The sequence below is a fragment of the Vanellus vanellus genome (assembly GCF_965231255.1).
Source record: "Vanellus vanellus genome assembly, chromosome: 2".
NCBI lineage: Eukaryota > Metazoa > Chordata > Aves > Charadriiformes > Charadriidae > Vanellus > Vanellus vanellus.
This window is the reverse complement of record NC_138906.1, coordinates 52355043-52374434: the sequence shown is the minus strand read 5'-3', so window position 1 is coordinate 52374434 and position 19392 is coordinate 52355043. Positions and strand designations below refer to the sequence as shown.

Genomic DNA, 19392 nt, shown 5'->3' with positions numbered 1-19392 from the left:
TGTCTTTAATAACCAGTTTGCTGTAATTATAGAAGTAGAATGGCAAGGTTGAATTTTAAGTGTACGTTTTAATATATATTGATTGAATCCTTGTTTTTCAATCTAATCTTCTAAGTAATTGTTGCTCATGTAAAAAGAAAAATTAGCTACAGAAGCATTTTATATCTGATTGAAATGGGACAGTACTTGTTGCTCAGATTGATACAATGAAAGTACATCTTAGTTTTTTTTACTGAGAGCTTGAGATTTAAATGCTTATGGGTAATGGATAGTAAAGGATTATGAGGAGTGGTAGCTTCTGTGTTACTGCAGTAAGATGGTCACTGACTAAAAAAACCTGAAGATATGTCTCGATCTTAGCTGGTCTTTTTAGGGTCAAAGAGAAAAGCCAGAAGAGAAGTCCTACAAATAATTGGGCAGGGGTCAGGGGGTCAGAATACTTAATCTTTTAAACAGTGTGAAACCTGGAGTGGAGTGGAATATGCAATAGTCTGGAAGTGGCAGTGACAGAGCACCTATGATGTACTGTAGATCCTGAAGGAATCTCTTTATTTTCTGCTGCTCAAAGGTCAAAACCAAATAATAGTATAGCACGAGATCTGATAAATCCTATCCTTGAAATTACGGAGGAGTTCATGCAAGCCTTGGCTGGCAGGCTCCATTACAGGACAGATTTATCATAAAGCTGTATTCTTGTCTATAGAAGCATGGCAAAACATGATCAGGTTTCAGTGTGTTTTGAGTATTTCAGTGAATGAGCTGTAGGGTACAGAATCACAGAATGGTTTGGGCTGGAAGGGACATTTAAAGATCAGCTAGTCCAACCTTGGGCAGAGACATCTTGCACTAGATCATGTTGCTCAAAGCCACATCCAACCTGACCTTGAACACTTCCAGGGGTGTTCAAAACTTCTCTAGGCAACCTGTTCCAGTGTCTCATCACTGTCATTGTAAAAAACTTATATTCAGTCTAAATCTGTGCTCTTTCAATTTAAAACCCTTGTGTCACTACAGTCCCTGGTAAAAAGTCTTTCTCCATCTTTCTTACAAGCCCCCTTTATACATTGTAAGGCTGCAGTAAGGGTAAGTTGGCCCTAACTTACTACAACTTTGTTATTTGTGGGTTAATTTTTTAAATCATGTTACCCAAAAAATAACAAAGGAGGTATCTTCTTAATTTTGTTGCTGTGGTGGATGAAACATGTTAAAATTGCAAAATATTTTTAAGGACTTGTCTAAAAATGGATCTTCTCTGCTTAGTATTCTCAGTAGTCCTTTCCAGGTGACTGTTTTCCTACTCTGTGGTTCTACAAGGCTGATGAACTGATAACCATCTCTTAACTACCTCCCAAACTTTGTGCACTTAAGCACTCATGGGGTAGTGCCTTTTCTTAGTTTCTTATTCTTTCAGTCACAAATTTTGCAGTCTTTATTTAGTGCACGTCATTAGTTGTTCTTTCTTCCTACCTAAGTACCTACAGGCTTTGGACAGATGGGCACTAGCAATCCCATTTTGTAGTGGATTGCTGAATTGCAAAATTATATTCCTTGGTTCGATATTTGAGATATCATCGTAGATTTCTCATCTGTGTAAATTAAAATGTTTCAATGAAATCATTAATTTTGTGTCTTTTTCTCTAGTTTGAGTGAATTTGAACTGTCATCTAACGTATATTTTCTTTTCCTTTTGCAGATTGTCTTCCTGGGAAGCATCACTCTTTGTATGTAAAGAATATCTTACTGAGTTGCTGCAACTGAGTTTAGAATGTTACTTGACTTGTGATTCTGATGGAGAAATAACCAGATCTCAGGCTGCTGCACTGGAAGACCTTACAGGAACTACAAAATGTCATCGAATAGGAGTCAGAACCCGCATGGACTTAAACAGATCGGTCTTGACCAGATATGGGATGACCTAAGAGCTGGAATTCAACAGGTTTACACCAGACAAAGTATGGCAAAATCCAGATACATGGAACTCTACACGTATCCTAATAATGCCTAAGCCAGTTAGTAGTTTCACTGTTAGTAGATTACGGATAGCTTTTTACTTCTCTAAACTCAAAATTGTTTCATAACTTAATGGGTTTTAAGAATATAGTTTTATTTTGAAGATTAGCCTTTTCTGTTTAATCTTACTGGCAAGTAAGCAGGAATATTCTGTTGTCTGGAAAACTCTCTTCATAATTATGGCTACTTCTGAATTTCAGGTTTGACTACTATTATCTTTGACAGAGCAGATGTTTAAAGTGATTTTATTAATAGGTCTAATTTTGAGTCCACAATATACCAAAAGAAAATAGAAATTCTTTTTCCTTTATATGTTAGTCTCTGGTATAATGCTGCAGGTCTTATTGGTAATAATGTCTGGTTACCTGGAAAATTTCTCTTGACATCCTCAGAGTAGTACTTTACCCTTGAGTTGGTTTTATAATTTTCCAGCTGGAGTGAGAATGTACCCCGTGGATGTCTCTTTAACTCCTAGCTTGCCACAGAGAGCTATTGAAATTTTCCAGCATCTCCCCGTTATGGGAGTTGTTATAAGGGGTTGTGTTCATCCTTATACATGTGTGCTAAAGTACTATTTGAAGGAGCATAGGAAACTTGTTTCTGTCAGGTAGTGCGTAAGGATCTTTTATAACTAATTTGAAGGAGGGATTTGCTTCTTGCTGTGTTTTAGCTTCAGTGTTTGACTTGAGTGCTTTGCTTGGAAAGCGGGAAATCCTCCTTTTATGTTCCACCTATAAAGTGGCATGTAAATGGATTTGGTGAGGAACCACCTCTGTTTTGCATCTATTGTTCTGTGTTCACTCTTGTAACTTTGTATTGCTCAGTAAAGACTGCTTAAGAAGGTGGTGGTACAGCAAAGTGTGTAGACATATGATATGAGAAATGATGACTGAATACATTTTCTATTTTACTTTAAGTAGTTCTGCTATTTTTCTTTATCAATTTTTAGATTTTTTTAATAAAGGCTATTGTGCTGATACATAAATTAATGTCTAAAGCTATTGTTAGCACTGATTTGGAATTGCATATCAAATGTTAGCCTGTGTTAATTATTTTGGAAGGATGGACGTTTTATAAAAGAAAGAGGAGCTTTAAGGCTATAAAGCAATTAATTTTATAGTTCTCTGGACTACCTAAGGAGATAGAAAAGTTTGTTTTCTGCAGATGTACTTTCAGATTTGATGTGTGATCTTATCTGTGCCTGCAGAGTCCATGTTCCTAGGGGGGTGGGAAAAGCCCTGAGCAGTCTGCTGAGTGTTTCTAGGATAATTCTTTAATAGTGATGGGAAGATGAAATAACATTTGGTTTAGGGTCAGAACTTTTCCTGAGACTTAAAATGACTGATTTCTTGCAGTACTAGATTCAGCATTGTTCTTGACTGAATGAAACAAGTCTGTGAAAGTTGAATGTCTGATAGAAATCTGACATGCAGTAGAACCTCTGAGTTTTCTTCTGAGTGCCTTTAATATATTACTGTTTGTGAGGTCTGTCAATCAGGGCAGCTGAAGACTAAATTCTTATTATAATGGTAATGTTAAAACACTTGCTTTTTTTCTTCTCCTTCTGATGTTCTCACATCTTCTTGGAATGAAGCTGTAAAAGGGATATGTTGTCTGTTAATACTCAATTCCTTCTTGTTGCTGCTTCAAGGAGTTGTTTGATCTGAAATTAAGGATGGTTTTTGTTACTTTCGTAAGTGAGTTAATTTAGTGGAAGGTTTTGGTGGTTGTATTTCATTTGTGGATTAATTTAATAGTCTGATAACTCAGAATATTTCATTCTGGTTAGGCTAAGAGTTTTTAATCTGCTATGAAGATGACAACGCACGTTGCATCTTACACCAGGTGCACATGTTCAAAAGTTGTGGTTAAAAGATTACACCCCTTTCAGATGCAGTATCTGTAAAACATTTGCTCAGTCTTTGTGTACAGCAAGTCGAGTAGATTGACAGACTTTTATTTCAGGAAGCTCTGCCTATCAAACAGCTTGGTTTGGAAAGCAGAAGAGATACAGATGAGTCTCAGCTGCAGCTGCAGTTGGTCTGAACATCAGCCCTACTTATAAGGGTGCTGGATGTGACAGCAGTTTGGAAATCTTGTGCAGTGGACAGTTATTTCCTCATCCTCCTTTGTTCCCCCTCTGCCCGCCCCCCTCCCCCCTTATTTTTGGTCAGAGTATTGCTCCTGAAGTGGATTCCATTTCATCCCTCTAATTTATAAGGGGAAGAGAACCATGCATACAAGCAAACCTGCATTTAGTGCTGTATCTGGTATCGAATTTTCAGTCAAAACTGATCGGACGTGTGGAAGTTTTTGTTATGCCTTGTTCAAGTGAATCTGGGAAAGAATTGGAAGAGTTATGCAATTCGGACAGTTTGGACCTCCATTCTACATCCACTCATTTTCTTTGTTCAGAGTGTCTCTTTTTGTGAGACACTAGATTGTCTCTGACCACAGGCTTGTACTTAAGGTGGTTTTCTTTCCTTCATTCCAGCAGGAGAAGAAAGAGGTTGATTACTCCAGGGGTTGATTATTCCAGGGGTTTTCTAGAGATGAACTGAGAAGTCTTGTTTCTGAATGGTGGTTCTCAAGGTCCTCATCCCTACTTTTTCTAATTTAGATTCATTTGTGCTCATGGTTGCAGGGTATATTCTTTATCAGATCAGATGATTATCAAATGTTTTTCGGTACTGCATATACCTTTGTGATTCCTTTTGCCCTGCCAGCTCTGCCAAAGCACCAAACTAGAAGAGCAGTCCTTTATGGAAGTTGTGATATTTTTATTTACGACTCCTTACATGGTTATGAAGATCAATGTACTAATGTACTTTAATTACTTTCTGAGGTGTGTTCTTTGTTTCCTATTGAGAATTTAGAAGAAACAGAATTCCTTTAGACTGGTGCTTTCTGTGGAAGATGAGACTGTTTTTGATTTTTTTGTTGTTGTTGTGTGTTTGTTTTGATTTTTCTTATGTTGTTTTGTTTGTTTTTTTTTCCCACGTGTGAGATTCTTGAAAATGAAATCCTTTATCTGAATGCTTTTCTGTCCCTTACCCAGATATTAATTAAATTCCAGTACTGAAGAGCCTAGTAGCTCCTGCAATTGTAAATAACATCTTGTGACAGGCTGTATTGCAAGCTAGCATATAATTACATGCCAAGCATTGACTTCATGCAGAAAAGAGAAATAGTTGATAAGATTAACTAGATTTCTAGCAACGGTAGACCTAACAGCATTACCAATGTTGTGAGGGAAGGGCATTTTTACCCTATTTTTCCTTTAGTGGCAATTAGTTTTAAGGCTGTTAGCCACAGGACTAGGTTGTGAAAGTCAATGTTAGAGCAGCGATAGTCACTCAGGAATCAGTCACTCCTGGAACTCAGGAAGACAACAGCAAGTTTTGGTACACTGCACCTGAGAGGGTGGTTCACTCGGAAGTAATTCTCTCTATGCAAAGTTCAAGCCACTGCTCTGCAACAACAAAAAAAGGAACCCCGTTTGTTGCACTTAGTCATGGAGTAATGAAATTGTAGTGTCAATGTATACAGAACATCTCTCTGTGGCACTTAGTATTTGGAGGAAACTGTCAGTTAGTCTGTCTGAGGGAGAACTGTGCTTGTATGTAGCAAGTTGTGAGCTTCTGTTTTGAATTGTTGGTGGAAGACCTATTACTTTGTTTACTAGAATTACTCTTACACAACTTACTCATATTTATATTGCTGTAAGTCACTTGTCTTTATGGCCACTTCTTCTTAAACTCCACTTGGCAGTGATAGAATATTTGTACATCTTGTGCTAATTTTCTTTTTTTTGGCTGAAGGTGATGCCCATTTTCCAAACTAATCGTATGATGAGTCTGCAGTTTATTTTCCTCAGGCCTCATGGTCTGAGAGGATGAGTTGGGATTTTACATACATTTGGATTTAAACTCTGCGGTGGAGAGAATGAAAGAATTTTATTACTCTTGTTTTATGTATCTTAAGCAGATTGTCAGACCAGGTGCTAGACTATCTGACAACTTTCCTGCCCTACATTAAACTAGCATAATTTTTCTTAGTGGCTTACACAAAAAGCTGAATAATGATGAAATTCTTATTTTCTTCCTCCAACCTCACATCAGCTTCTCAATTTCCAGATGTGATTGGTGAATGGAAAGCTTAGTGGTGGGTTTTTATTTCATATGTGTGTACTTTTTATTTGAAATGTCAAAATGACTTTTTTTGGCATAAACTCATGCTTTCACTGTCTTGATTTACAAAACATAATCTGAGGAGCATTTTTAAGGAATTTTTTTAGACAGTGTAGTTAATTTATGCCCATACAGAACAGAGGAACATTTTTGTTGAGTTTTAATATTTAAAGAAAATTCAATTGAGAAAAATAACACTGCTTAAAGGTTCCAATTGCCATTAATTTATAACAAATAAGGTTTTTATGTACATGAAGATATCTTAAAACCTTTTAATTGATAAGAAGAAGAGTATGCAGTACTATAGTAGGTATGGTTGTTTTACTAAAAAGTGCATCTGCAATGTCCAAATTGACTTTCAAAGTCTTCTAATGTTGTGTACATAAAAATCATACTGTTGATTTCAACAGTTCTTAGAATACATTTGAGTAGTTGTGTTTGGCATAATTGTCATATAGCTCTCATCTGAAGCTTTGAAGTAAAATGGCTGAATTTACTATGACTAAAATTTGCTCGTCTTACACCCTTATATTGGATTTTACAAATGTGTTTTTTATATTATTGTTCCATTATTAGCCACAGTAGTTCTTTTCAAAAGTAATTGCTTTAAGTATTTTGAAGTAAGGTTAGGTAAAAGGTAGGTTGCTTTGTCGCATTTCATTATTTTATGAAAAATTTTTTCCTTGTTTCTGAATTTGCTTATTGTGATTCAATTTTGTTAACTTATTTTGATGAAGTGGTAGTTACTGATTATCCATTATACCAAATGTAGATAATTGTACATCACAAAAGCTTACTGTAATCTCTGTTCTAAGATGGGATTTTTTTTTTCTCAGTTATTAGTTAGTGGTAAAGGAAAAGCTTGTGTTAAATATTAAATAATTAAGTGCAGTATACTTACATTTTTACCAGATGACTCAGGATAATATGTCTGTTCATAAAATAGAATGTATAAATACAATTAACTTTTTTTTTTTAACTTGTGGATAGATTCAGCACCAGTAGTACATGTTGCCCAAGCAAAACTGTGAAGACCTTCTCTTGACATCCATTTGCCAAGGTCTTTTTTAGTTACTTCTGTTGCAATCCTTGTCTTAGTGGCTTTCACTGGAATTCCTATATTTTAGTAGGATTTCAGATCAGCAGATACATATTAAAACTGTGAGAGTCTTTTATTTTCTCATCACATGCATCTATTGTTACCAGGCAGTGTGGTGTGGTTTTGTTTTTTTTTTTTCCTGAACTGATTATTATGCTTTTTCTGTACAAAAAAGAGACTGGGGTGTTAGGGTATGTACTACTTAAACCTCAAGCTGTTCCACTTTCTCCTGAGATTCTCTCACTCTAAGCCATCCTTACACTTGAATGTCAAATTGTTTAAGGTCACTAGATACATTAAAGCAGTCTCTGCTAGTATTAATCCTGCTTATATTCAATATGCTATTTCGTAGTGTTTCTCATGTTAGTGCTTGTGTAGAACGCGAATGTAGAAGTAAATGTATTTGTTTACATGTTTGAAGGGTACATAATATACTTTTCCTTGTGCGGAAAGGTAGGTATAACTGTGTGGTTTTGTGCATATTTATAAAAATTGCTGCTTCAGTTTGACAGAAGTGCAGAATGTGTTTTATTAGTGTGATCAGTTCCTTTTTTTATGTTCTTCTCCACAATGATCGCTTGATGTTCTACTTGCTTTTTATAGTAACCAAGAATATTCTGTACAAAACCAACTTCTGTCAATGCAAAGAACTTTAAACTTAAAGGCAACCTCAGTTATGGTGGTTCTTACACTTCCTGGCATAAAGACTGTACACTTTGTATATGCATTTGGCCTTAAAAATTTGTGTTTTCCTTGTAACTCAGTGCTTCTATGTGAGTTCTTTCAAGTTTATGCCATGAAGACGGAAACAAGAAGTTATCTGTTGGTGTTCAGATGGCTTTTGCTGGAAGTTTCTCCGATCTCAGACTTGTAGAAACGTGTCTGCTCAGTTATGCCTGGATTTTTGTAGCAGCTGCGTGGCTGATGCTGTAATAGCTCCTTTAGTCTTGGTCTTAGTCCTCCCCTGACTAAAATGAGGATGGTTTAACAGTGCAGTTGTATCTAATCTGAAGACCTAAATGTGTAACTGATCTTAGGATAAAGTGTATTGAAAAACAAATGGAGAATGTGTGGGATTGAGGGCAGGGTCTTAATTTTTTTCTTTGTTTGTTTTCTTTGAAATGCTTTCTCGGGGTAGCCCTTCCTTACTGGATGACAAACTGAACATAGGCTCTTGCTGGTACCTCCCAGAAAAGAATGAGGGTTTCAGTTTGTTTTTGTTGTTGTTTGTTGTTTTGTTTTACTGCTGCTCCCCATAAAGCTAAAGTGAGCGTTTAAAGTACTTGTTCTGAAAAGTGATTGCTTTTTGGCAACCTCATTTCAAAAATTTGTGCAAAATCCCTTCATCTGTTTGGCTTATGAAACGTTAAAATCACATAGGCATGTCCACTTCTCTTAGCAGCTTTACTTCTGTGTGAGGTGGTTTCGTAAGATTCACACAGTCTAATCTAGACACACAGAAGTTGAAATGGCTTTAATAATTTTGAAGAAAATATGTAAAGCTGTTCTCCAGCAAATACAATAAGCTGTATTGTTTGTATTAGAAGTGGTTTTACAAGAATGCAAAACTTCCACAATGTTTCCTGGCAATTTTCCTGTTGGTATTTTCAGTAACTTTCTGTATGTTGCTCTTGTGTACCTTTAGTGTAATCTAGGAAAAAAAATTGACAAATATTTGATGAAAGTGGAAATAGTCTGAACTTGTTCCTTTAGGCCAATCGTTGAGGTGACAGAGCACTCACCATAGAGTTAATTACTGCATAAGATCTGTGAAACAGCAGATTTATGCCTAAAACTGGTCTCTATTATAAAGAGACTAGAAGTAATGAGAGAAATTCTGGTTAGAGTTCAGCTTTTGTTGTTGTTGCATGCTTGCTCCTTTTCAGAAGCTTTGTTGTCATTTCTCTGTGCTCTATAGTTTTGTGCTATATTGTATTAATTCTGCTTCCCTTTCAGTTCCTTTTAATTTTACATATCTGTTCATCAAGCGAACTTATGCCAGTTATGTTAATTTTTCATAGCCAAATGGAAAAACTGTGGGCACCCAGCTGTGCTGCTGAAAGGGGAATCAGTTATTACCTCAGCAGAACTGTTTTCTTTATAAAAAAATTAAGATTAGGGACTCATGCCAAACTGAGTAATTTGTACCCATCAGTGTAAAATCTGAGTGTTTTCCTGTTGTGTGTTGAATTACAAAACTGATACTTGTCTCACATAATTTCTGTTTGCAGTTGCTCCTGGAGGAAAAAAATGCTATATGGAATATTTTGGTATTTTCTGGGGTGGAGGGTAAAATACAGGCAACTGTGGCTCATTCAAGCTTGTGTTTTGATGGTGTACTCGCTCGAAAAGTATAGGCACTACTACTGAAAGAGCCTGTTTCACTTCCCCTGTGTGGACACAGAAGTTCAGATCTGCTCTGCATAGGATCTGGGAACAGGGACAACGGTTAGCTGTAGCGGCAGTCACTTCCCCAGTCCAAATCACTGGTTGCCTGCATGAACTCCCATGCTACTGGAAAAGCAGGTGGCAAATAAGCCCTCCGGGTGGGTTGTGTGTCAGGATCACTTCTTTCCGTGGAAATGATCTCCTACAAGGCCATAAATTCATTATGGTGTGGCAGCATGGGAATTTTTTTTTTTTCTTTGCAGTGTCCGGCTTTAGAAACTGAGTCAAGGTTGTCAAAAGCAGTGTAAATTATATTGAAGACAAAGGTGGTAAAATTAATTTGTCTTTGGCTGCTTCTTGTATCCCATTTTGAAGAGTTTCAGAGAAGAATAGAGTTCTGAAAAAGATTTTTCATCTTAAGCAGCACAATGGTGAATCAATTTATAAACTTCCTTGCAGTTTTCTACTTCAAATTTTAACTTGGATAAGTAAATGTCATTTCTCTTTCACTGTAAGGAAGGTGTAGAAGTTAAAGGAGACTGAACTTGATCTTTTCCTCCTGTAGGTGGTTTGTCTGTTTTCTGGGCCAAATCTGAAGTTCAGCAGCCAGGAGCTTGGGGAGCACTGCAGCTTTGCTGTGTTGCAAAGTATTCTATTGATGAATTAACTTCTCTGCTTGTTGTAGTATGCGAATTGTTCTGCAGAATTGTGCAAACACCCACAGAAATATTTCCTAATAGCTGTTTGGATATGTATATGGCTTCCAGCATACGAAGCGTATGAGGGGATTAGTTTGCCTTCTGCAACCAAGAATTCTTTTCATAGCGTTCCCCTTGTGATTCTCAGATGAACTGTCATATCCTTCATAGTAAGCAGTGCAAGTCTGAGTTTGTTTTGAATATGTCAGTCTTTCTGTCAGTGGTTGGCTTTAGCAGATGGGGACACAGACTGTAAACAAAGTGTGAGAGAGCATTCTTTTATGTATAATATGTCAAAGAGTTATTTACACTTGCAAACTGCCTTCTGTACAGGCAAACTAACTTCAGTTTGACTTGCATAGAACAACTACACTAGAACATTTCAAAAGTTCTGCCTTAGCCACTTTGACTAGCAAGACTCAAGCCAGAATAACAAGTAAAGATGGGCATTGCTGGTATATTTTTACTCCAGCTCTGAGTTGATTACTGTTAGACACGGACAGAAGGTCTCAGTCTCTCTCAATGTTTACAAGGAATGTTTTAATTGTATAATGTATGGGGTTAAAAAAAGGCTTGTGTCTTCTAAACTTGGTCTTCTATTTTTCTGAAGGCTGTTGTGATTATTCTTGGAGAACAGAAATAATATTTTCATCAGGCAGTATGAAGTTTCTCTCCATCCTTTCGTGACGGAGAGACTTTCCATACACAATTCAGAGGATCTTCCATTAACTATTTTAAAGTTAAATTGTGAGTTAAGCCCTGCTTTTCTTCTTTGTGAAACGAAAGCAAGCTTTGTTTCTAGAGAAAAATTGTTGTGCTGCGTGGCATTCCTCCCTTGAACAGGGAATTCTGAAATCAAATGTAGATGGTAAAAGTAGCAACAGTGCCAGGAAAGTTGAACAAACAAATGTCTAGGAGCTGGAAGAAATCACTAATGTCCAGGAAATAAGTGGCTGATTGAGATAAGAGGCTGATAAAAATTCAGTTGCTAAGCAGAAGCAAAGATTTTATGTTATTGGTCGATATTGTGGGAAATTAATTTTTTGGCACCTGGATGAGGTAACGTAAGAAATATATGTATGCTGTATGTTTTCAGAAAGGCTTAATCTTAGGCAAAGAGCATTTACTCTTTTGAACAGATTGCGATGCCTTTCTGAACAAGTACATGAGTATAGACTGTGAGCAGGCTTTCCTTTCAGTTTGACACAAAGACAGTGAGCCTTGTTCCTGGTGGCATGCCGGGTACTTATCCTTAAACCCAGTTTAAGGATATGATTTGTCTGTGAAGCTCTTTTTTTTTTTTTTTTTTTTTTTTTTTTTTTTTTTTTTTAAGTAATTGCCAGGGAGTTAACTGGGTATTTTAAGAGATTTTTCTGCTTGAGCTTTACTGTTTAAATACTAGAAGCAAGTCTCTTCATAATGACTGTAATACATTATATATTTGGGGTTTATAAATCCCTTGGTATTTAATTGTGCTGATGTGTTCCATTTTATTATGCTGGTCTTTCTGAACAGAAAAATAAAAGGCAAATCTCAGTAACATTAATTTCCTAATACGTGGCATACTGTGGAGGAAGCCTGTCTAGTGGTTAAAGCTTGGCCCATTAGTTAAAACACAAGTCAAAATCAAATTAGACCTCTGGATTGCTTAATACAACGTTCTCTAACAAGGGATGTGACTCAAAAGCCTGTCCTCGGACTCTCAGTAGAAATGTGAGTGCTCAGTAGCTTTGTTCCTGTTGGGCAATCAATTGCTGGGTGAGTCACTAGGGTAATTTTTGTTGTCAGATCTGAGTCCTCATCAAGTTGAATTTGAGTGCTACCAAGCTAGTTTATTTTCCTTGTTTATGGAGTGCAGTTTCTTTCAGGATGTTTTCTTAATTGAAGTGTTTCGAGCAATGTGACTTCCACTTATTACTTCGGAAGAATTCTGAATGTTTGAATGGTTTAGATCAGAAAACAGAATGTTTTCTTGAAATGTTAACAGATACAGCAAGTCTTCCGGGCTATATCAGTATAAGAGGAAAAATTATTGCTACCACATACTTAAATGTTGGGATTGTACTTGTAGCCTGAAACTGGTAAATCTCATCTTACGATGTGCATTTGAGTGTGTTTATCTCACCATTACTGCTTTCTAGGCTTGTCCCCTGTCTGCCAGTGTAAAATGGCCAAATCTTTTATAAAGGATTGTGTTTGAAAGAATGCAAAAATACTATCCTCTGTGTTTTCAATTACTGAATGTTGCTTGAGGCTGGTGTTGAAATTTCTTCTTGTTCAAACGAAAGCTTATGTATTTGTAGAAGGGCAATATAGTACATCAAATAATCTACATTTAAACCTTGAAAATAATCTTATCAGCAAATTCCACTGCTTTGTTTTCTTGGTGGTCTTGTTAAGTAAGTATTAGGTAAATTTAATGTTGGCGTCAGTATTTGCAGTGCACTTGGCAGTCTGACACAGTTCTGCTGGAGAAAATTCTGCTGAAAATTACCTAATTTTCTTAGCTTTGGTTTGATTTTTATGTGGGCTAGTGCATCTTGTATTATGGTTAAGTCATTTACAGTCATTAAAATAGCTTATTGAAATTAACATATTGTTTTTCATTGTATTTTTAATGTGTCATGCTGGCACATACGTATTCCTTAACTTTCCTGTCAGTCATGTTTATAACTACTGTACTAGTGTACACCAGTCTAATCAAGCACGGGGAGCTGGAGTACCGCCTTCTAAATCGAAAAAGGGCCAGACACCTGGAGGTGCTCAGTTTGTCGGCTTGGAATTGTACAAACGGCTAAAAGAATTTCTGAAGAACTACTTGACAAATCTCCTTAAGGTAAGATGGGACATTAGATCAGTCTGCATTTGTAGTAGTAATATGGGCTGGGTTGAGAAAAGCTTGTATCAACAAATCTAGAGGTGTATGCAGCCGCTGGAAGTGAATTGAATGATCTTAAAATATGCTTTTGTCTCCATTAGCCATTAGAGTGTTTTATAGGCTTTACCTCATGTATGGATCAGTTGCTAAGTGTATCTGTGAGCTGCTTTTCCTCTTCAAGCCAAAACAGCTTTTCTGTGTTTTATAGAAGTAATCTTAAACTGTCCTTTATCTTGAAAAAGAATAGCTAGATTTTTTTAACCAATTAACCAGCATATTAGTAATGCTGAAAAAATGGTTGCCTGTAATGTTGAATGTACCTGATGGTAGCCATCAATTTAATTCTGTAAATAAACTATTAATAGAGCTGGATGTCGAGCTGCTTTGTAAGAGAATGGTTCCTAATTAATTTTGGAGAGGAACCATGCTTTTAACTTCTGGGATTTTAGTTTTGAGCAATAATAAAAGAATTCTTGGTGTCCTGTCAAGTCTACTGTGTAATTAATTTATAAAGCTGCATAAAGGTCTCTGAGGTCTTACCCAGAATGCACTCCTGGTTTTATTCCCTTGCCCATTCAAGCTGTAGTTGTCCACTTTGGAAGAATACTTGAACTTCCATGTGTTACAGCTTTTTTTTTTTTCTGTAACAAGAACAAATATGATACCATACCCATTTCCAAGAATACAGGATTCCATTTACTACCTGACAGGGTCCTAAGAGAAGACCCCATCTGTGCTCACTTGTTTCAGCTCCCCAAGTAGCAGCAGTGGGAGTGGGTGGTATATTTTACAGAGATTGTAATGTTGAATGCATTACCATTGCACTGGCATATTTTACCTAGCGCACTCATCAGTGTCACTGTCTGTTTCTAGTGTGGTGCCCTCTTGCTCTCTCCCAGAGAAGGAACAGGGGTGCATTCTGGAGCTTTGTCTGTGCTGTGTATGTTTTTACCAGTTTGTTAATTTCTAAGTCTCATAATGGTCTTATGCTTTATTAATGTAGAAGTAAATGTATTAGCAGAATGTTTCCTATAAATACGTGGCATGGTGTAGATTTATTACACAGTCAATTTGTACACCATTATATATCTTGATTGTACCTTAAAGTTACCCAACGCTACTGGCAAACTGTTATTTTAGGATGGTGAAGATTTGATGGATGAGAGTGTGCTGAAATTCTACACTCAACAGTGGGAAGATTATAGGTTTTCAAGCAAAGTATTGAATGGGATATGTGCCTACCTCAATCGACATTGGGTTCGTCGTGAGTGCGATGAAGGTCGTAAAGGAATATATGAAATTTATTCAGTAAGTAGCTTTCTGGAGCGAGTGATTTATCCATTCCATCTGTCGTGTTTGCATTATTGTCCCACACATCGCTCCTTGAAACTTGTAGGAAGTTAATAAAAGTTTTGAAGAAGTAGGCAAGGTGGAAATCTGCCCCCTTTCTGTACTCTCACCTCATATGGTTGTAAAAATTCCATGGATCTAAACCCACGAGATGTTCAGTCTGCCTTGTATGTGTTGGGACTACCAGTATTAGACTGTCAAGGGTTGTCTGTTTCTGAATATTTGCTGCTTATACTGTTACACGTGTGTATCAGCGTGGCCTTGTCATTCCACTTAGAATTCAGTTGTTTCAAATACAGAATGGAGAAGTAAATTGCATTTTTTTTTCTGTTGACTTCAGTACATCTCTACAAATTTTTTAGCATCCAAGCTGCTAAGATTCAGTCAACATTTGGTTTGTAATATAAGTTATTTTGGTACAGTTCTGAAAGATTGATATGTCATCTTGATAATTTTTTTGTAATGTAAAGTAATATAAGCAAGAGGACAACATAGCAGAAGTTCTGTATCTCAGATAACTAAAGGTACTTTTTTTGATAAAGGATAATTATTGTCTTTGTTGGTGAAGCATTAGGAAAGTGATGTGTTACTTTACCACTTCACTAAAATAACTTTGCATATGGTAGAAAAACAGTTGGTATCCCTATCCCCCCCCCCCCCTTAACTTCACTAGCCTAACGCTAAGGGACTGTGTCAGCCTGAAAATAGGCAACAAAAAAAGGCTGTATGTTGTCAAAGTAACTTGCAGGGTTTGTTATATATGTGTATATATAAAAAAATACTCTTTTTTCCATCTTTTATCTCTCTTCCTTTGCTTCTAGCTTGCCTTGGTGACCTGGAGAGACTGCTTATTCAGGCCATTAAACAAGCAGGTATATATATATGTTATAACTCTAGTGTTATTTTATAGGCTTAATTTTATATATTGTTAGTTACTGTTTCAAGGAGAATTTCGAGGATGGGTGTTGGGGGGGCAGACCCAGAAAATAAAAGGGGACCTTCTGCTTCTCCTTTGTGATGTTCAAAAGATAAATATTTGTGGGGAGTGAGCCTTTCTGAGCGTGTGTGGTTGAACCTACATAACAAGACTGTTCTGTTAACTCTTTGCTGAGAGGGACTTGTCTTAAATGAAGTAACAGCTTCAGCTGTTCTCAAGCCAGGCAGGAGTACAGGCTGATGGTAATGTCTTAAGGTTTGAGAGTCAAGATTGTGTGAGAACAGATAGTGACAGGCCTGGGATTTTGGTCTCTTCTGATGTTACTGTGAATCTTTAAATTTACACTGAGGCCTGGGAGATTCAGATCAACCAAATATTTGTAATTATCGAATCAGCACAATATAAAACAAGACATTCCATTACAACAAAATATTGTATGTATGTTGATTTCACTGTTACATACCAGTACTTCATGATGAAAAGATTGTTATATTATGAAAATATTAGCTAGAATTCAGTATGGAGGAACAGTAGTTGCAATGCGTTATTTATCAGCATAAGTCAATGGCTTTCTTTGTGTAAAGTACAGGCGGTTAGTTCATCTCTTACTACAAAGCTTTCTTGTACTTCAGGTATAAAACAAACAGAAGTTTGGTTTGCAAGCTGTTTTTTGTAATCTGTAAAAACCCCAACAAAAAACCAACAAAAAAAACCCAAACCAAAGCACTTTCATCCCTTTTATGGCTCACTACTAATCAGGCTGTAATTACTTTGTAGAACTGAAAGGAGTAGCATACTCTGTGATGCCTGTCGGAAATGTATATGTTCAGGTGTCCTTAAATTTTCTTCTCAAGGGCTTGACTTGTCTTGAGTATAGGAATACACTCCTGATTAAATACTGTGCTTGACCTTACAGCTGCTTTCTCTGAGCTTGACATACTTTTAATCCCTCTTTTCTAAGGTAACAAATGCTGTGTTGAAATTGATTGAAAAAGAAAGAAATGGTGAAACTATCAATACAAGACTGATCAGTGGAGTTGTACAATCTTACGGTAAATGAAATTTCTTTAAGATTTTATTACTGTCTTAAAAATAAATAAATATGTATCCTCTATCAGAGCCCAGAAGCAGTATCCCACCTCCTTGGATGTCTAGTAAAGATTTTTACAGTAAAATAAACACAGTTATATATTGTTTAACTTCATGTTTATAGAGATACTTGACACAATTACAGTTGATTTATACCGTATTTGTAAAGCTTGAAAGCGCAACTGGTAGACAAGAGTGCTCATTGTTTATGAATCATTTATTTAGGAGCTAAATCTGGAAGGGGGGAAGCATAGTAGTTTCCGAAGTGGAGTGGGATTGTTTCATCCCATTTGCATGAAATAGTTTTGCCATGCAGATGAATGGCCAGTTTCATTAATAAAAAAACATGTATGCATATAATCTGGAACTTTACGAGGAAGAAATGGAAGGGGAATTTGAACTAGCTTTTGAGATAGTGAAGTTTTCCAAATCCTATCATCCATTTTGTAATGTATCAAAAAGTGTAGTTTACATGAGTAACGTGCTGCTTATTTTTTAAACGCAAAATAAATATATACTTTTAAAAATTTTAAAAAGTGCTGCCGATACTGTCGCAAGTGTTTACTTTGAGGTAAGATAGAAGGAGGGTACCTGTTTATTTGCAAGAGACCACTTCATAAAAGACAACTTTGTCATTACTTGGGTTTTTTCCTTTTTTTTTTTTTTGTAGTGGAGCTGGGACTGAATGAAGATGATGCGTTTGCAAAAGGACCTACACTAACTGTCTATAAAGAATCCTTTGAATCTCAGTTTCTTGCTGACACAGAGAGATTTTATACACGGGAAAGCACTGAATTTTTGCAACAGAACCCAGTCACTGAGTACATGAAGAAGGTAAGCTATGTAATAAGCTTTTTGATTACTTACTGGATACAGATATTTTTTAGAGGTAAAGTAATATAAGTTCTTGGTTTTTATTGTCAGTTTCTCAAATGCCAATTATTTGACAGAAAAAATTCGCTCTTTTTCCCTGTGGTGATTTGCTTCTATGTTTATCTGGTCTGAAGTTTGTCTCCTTAGTGTATTTCAGTAAACACAATGAAGGTTTGAAACTTAATGGGCAAAACAGAAGAGAATGTTTAAATAAATTCAGATTTTGTTAGACTTCGACAGCAAAATAGTCATTCAGCTTTAGACCTACAAGTTTACTGTTTCTATGCAAGGAACTGTGTTGGCACATTTGTTGAAATCTCTTCCTGAGCAAGCTGGCCAAGGAAGTACATCATTAATTAGCTTTAATTATCTCAGAATATTTTAATGTTATGAACCCTACACAAGTATTGTGATCAACAGGGGCCACATTTAAATTCTTAGATAGTCTTTTGTTTGGGGGATCACAAAAAGGGCAATTAAGAGCAAGCTGGATAAACATTGACTATTTCTAGCCTGGTTATTGGGTCAGTCTTAGTGAATGTGAAATAGATGGGTCATCTTCCATCTTGGACAAGTGCTGCTTTATATATTTTTCTCAGTGCATTTCCTCACTTTCTGAATTGGTGCCTGTTTTTTCCCTTTCAGTTTCATTTAAAAAAAAAAAAAAAAGAGAGCTTTTTGAGTTTGTAATATGCAGATACACATCCCTCCCTCTGGAGTATCTTTGTGTTTCTTCTGTGTAACTTTTTGCCACAGAACACATCCTGAGTCTTGGCATTGAAGTCAATGATTTACCAAAAAAAAAAAAGGGGGGGGGACAGGGGGAGGAAATCTTACCAATAACACAGTAAAACGAATCCTGCTTTTAGTTCATTGGGATAGTTGCTCAGTAGTTCCCAGACCTACCTGTGTTTACTTTTCTGTTGTTGAGTTAATGATTTTTTTTTTCCTACTTTTCCTTCAATTTCTTGTCTTTACTTTCATCCTAAAACATATATGTGAAAACAGAGTAAGGGAATTTCAGTCATTCATTACCTGAATGACTGGCTCATCCAGGCTTCCTTGGTACAGTTCAGTAAAAAGCTGTCTGAAGGTCATTGCTATTTCAAGAACTAGAGATTAGTGGCAAGTAGAAAGAACTTAATAGTATCCCAAACAATCCCAACCAGTCTAAAGACTTCAGAAATCCACAAAAGAGCAACTCACTTTGCTTGAAGCTGATCTTGAAGCTGAAAATTTGTATAGAGCTAGCAGAAGGCAGGGGAAATCTGTAGCAAGAAAGTGTGTAGCCTTAAGTCTGTGCTCAAATTCATATACTGGAGATGTATATAAGCTATTTGGGCTGTCTTGGTATCTCCTTGCAGATAACGTGAAATCATTGAAATCAAACTGAACAAGAAACTGTTTTCATTAATTTTCTGGGATTTAACTGATTAAACTGAAAAAAGATGTGTATTAGACTCTACAGTAAATCTGATCAGAGCTTGCAAAATGGTACAAACTAAGGGGGAAGCTAGCTAAAAGCTAGTTTGCCGGACAAATTGTCTGATCTCTCTAGTCTGCACGCTCTGCTGGAGAGATCGAGAGAGGTGGTGCAAGTTCCCAGAACTGTTAATTTAAAATTCAGATAGGTTTATCCTTCAGTTTTATCTTACTTCGTTGTGCATAAGGAATTCTTAACATTTTTTACTTGAACACGACAAGGCAGTTTTGTAAACTTAATATGCTTTTCTGGTTTGGGTATTGTAATCTAGTATGCCACTTAAATGCCTGGAACAGAGTAGTACCCCCCATAATTATTACTCAGGTATTGTTAGAGTTAGGGTCCTTCTCTGTTATGAAATGCCTTAAATGAGACTGATGTGAAAAGCTGCAAGTTG

The 19392-nt window shown here is 36.4% G+C and overlaps 1 protein-coding gene across 1 annotated transcript in view; it reads left to right on the top strand.

Annotated features, from left to right (window-relative positions):
• The window catches only part of CUL1 (cullin 1), a 52253-nt gene that overhangs the window by 13618 nt on the left and 19243 nt on the right, over positions 1-19392 (top strand). The window contains exons 2-7 of the mRNA XM_082499577.1: positions 1694-1986; positions 13047-13221; positions 14404-14571; positions 15435-15485; positions 16512-16602; positions 17310-17473. Coding sequence (XP_082355703.1) covers positions 1847-1986; positions 13047-13221; positions 14404-14571; positions 15435-15485; positions 16512-16602; positions 17310-17473 — 789 coding nt within the window. The 5' untranslated portion in view covers positions 1694-1846. The remainder of the gene's footprint in view (positions 1-1693; positions 1987-13046; positions 13222-14403; positions 14572-15434; positions 15486-16511; positions 16603-17309; positions 17474-19392) is intronic.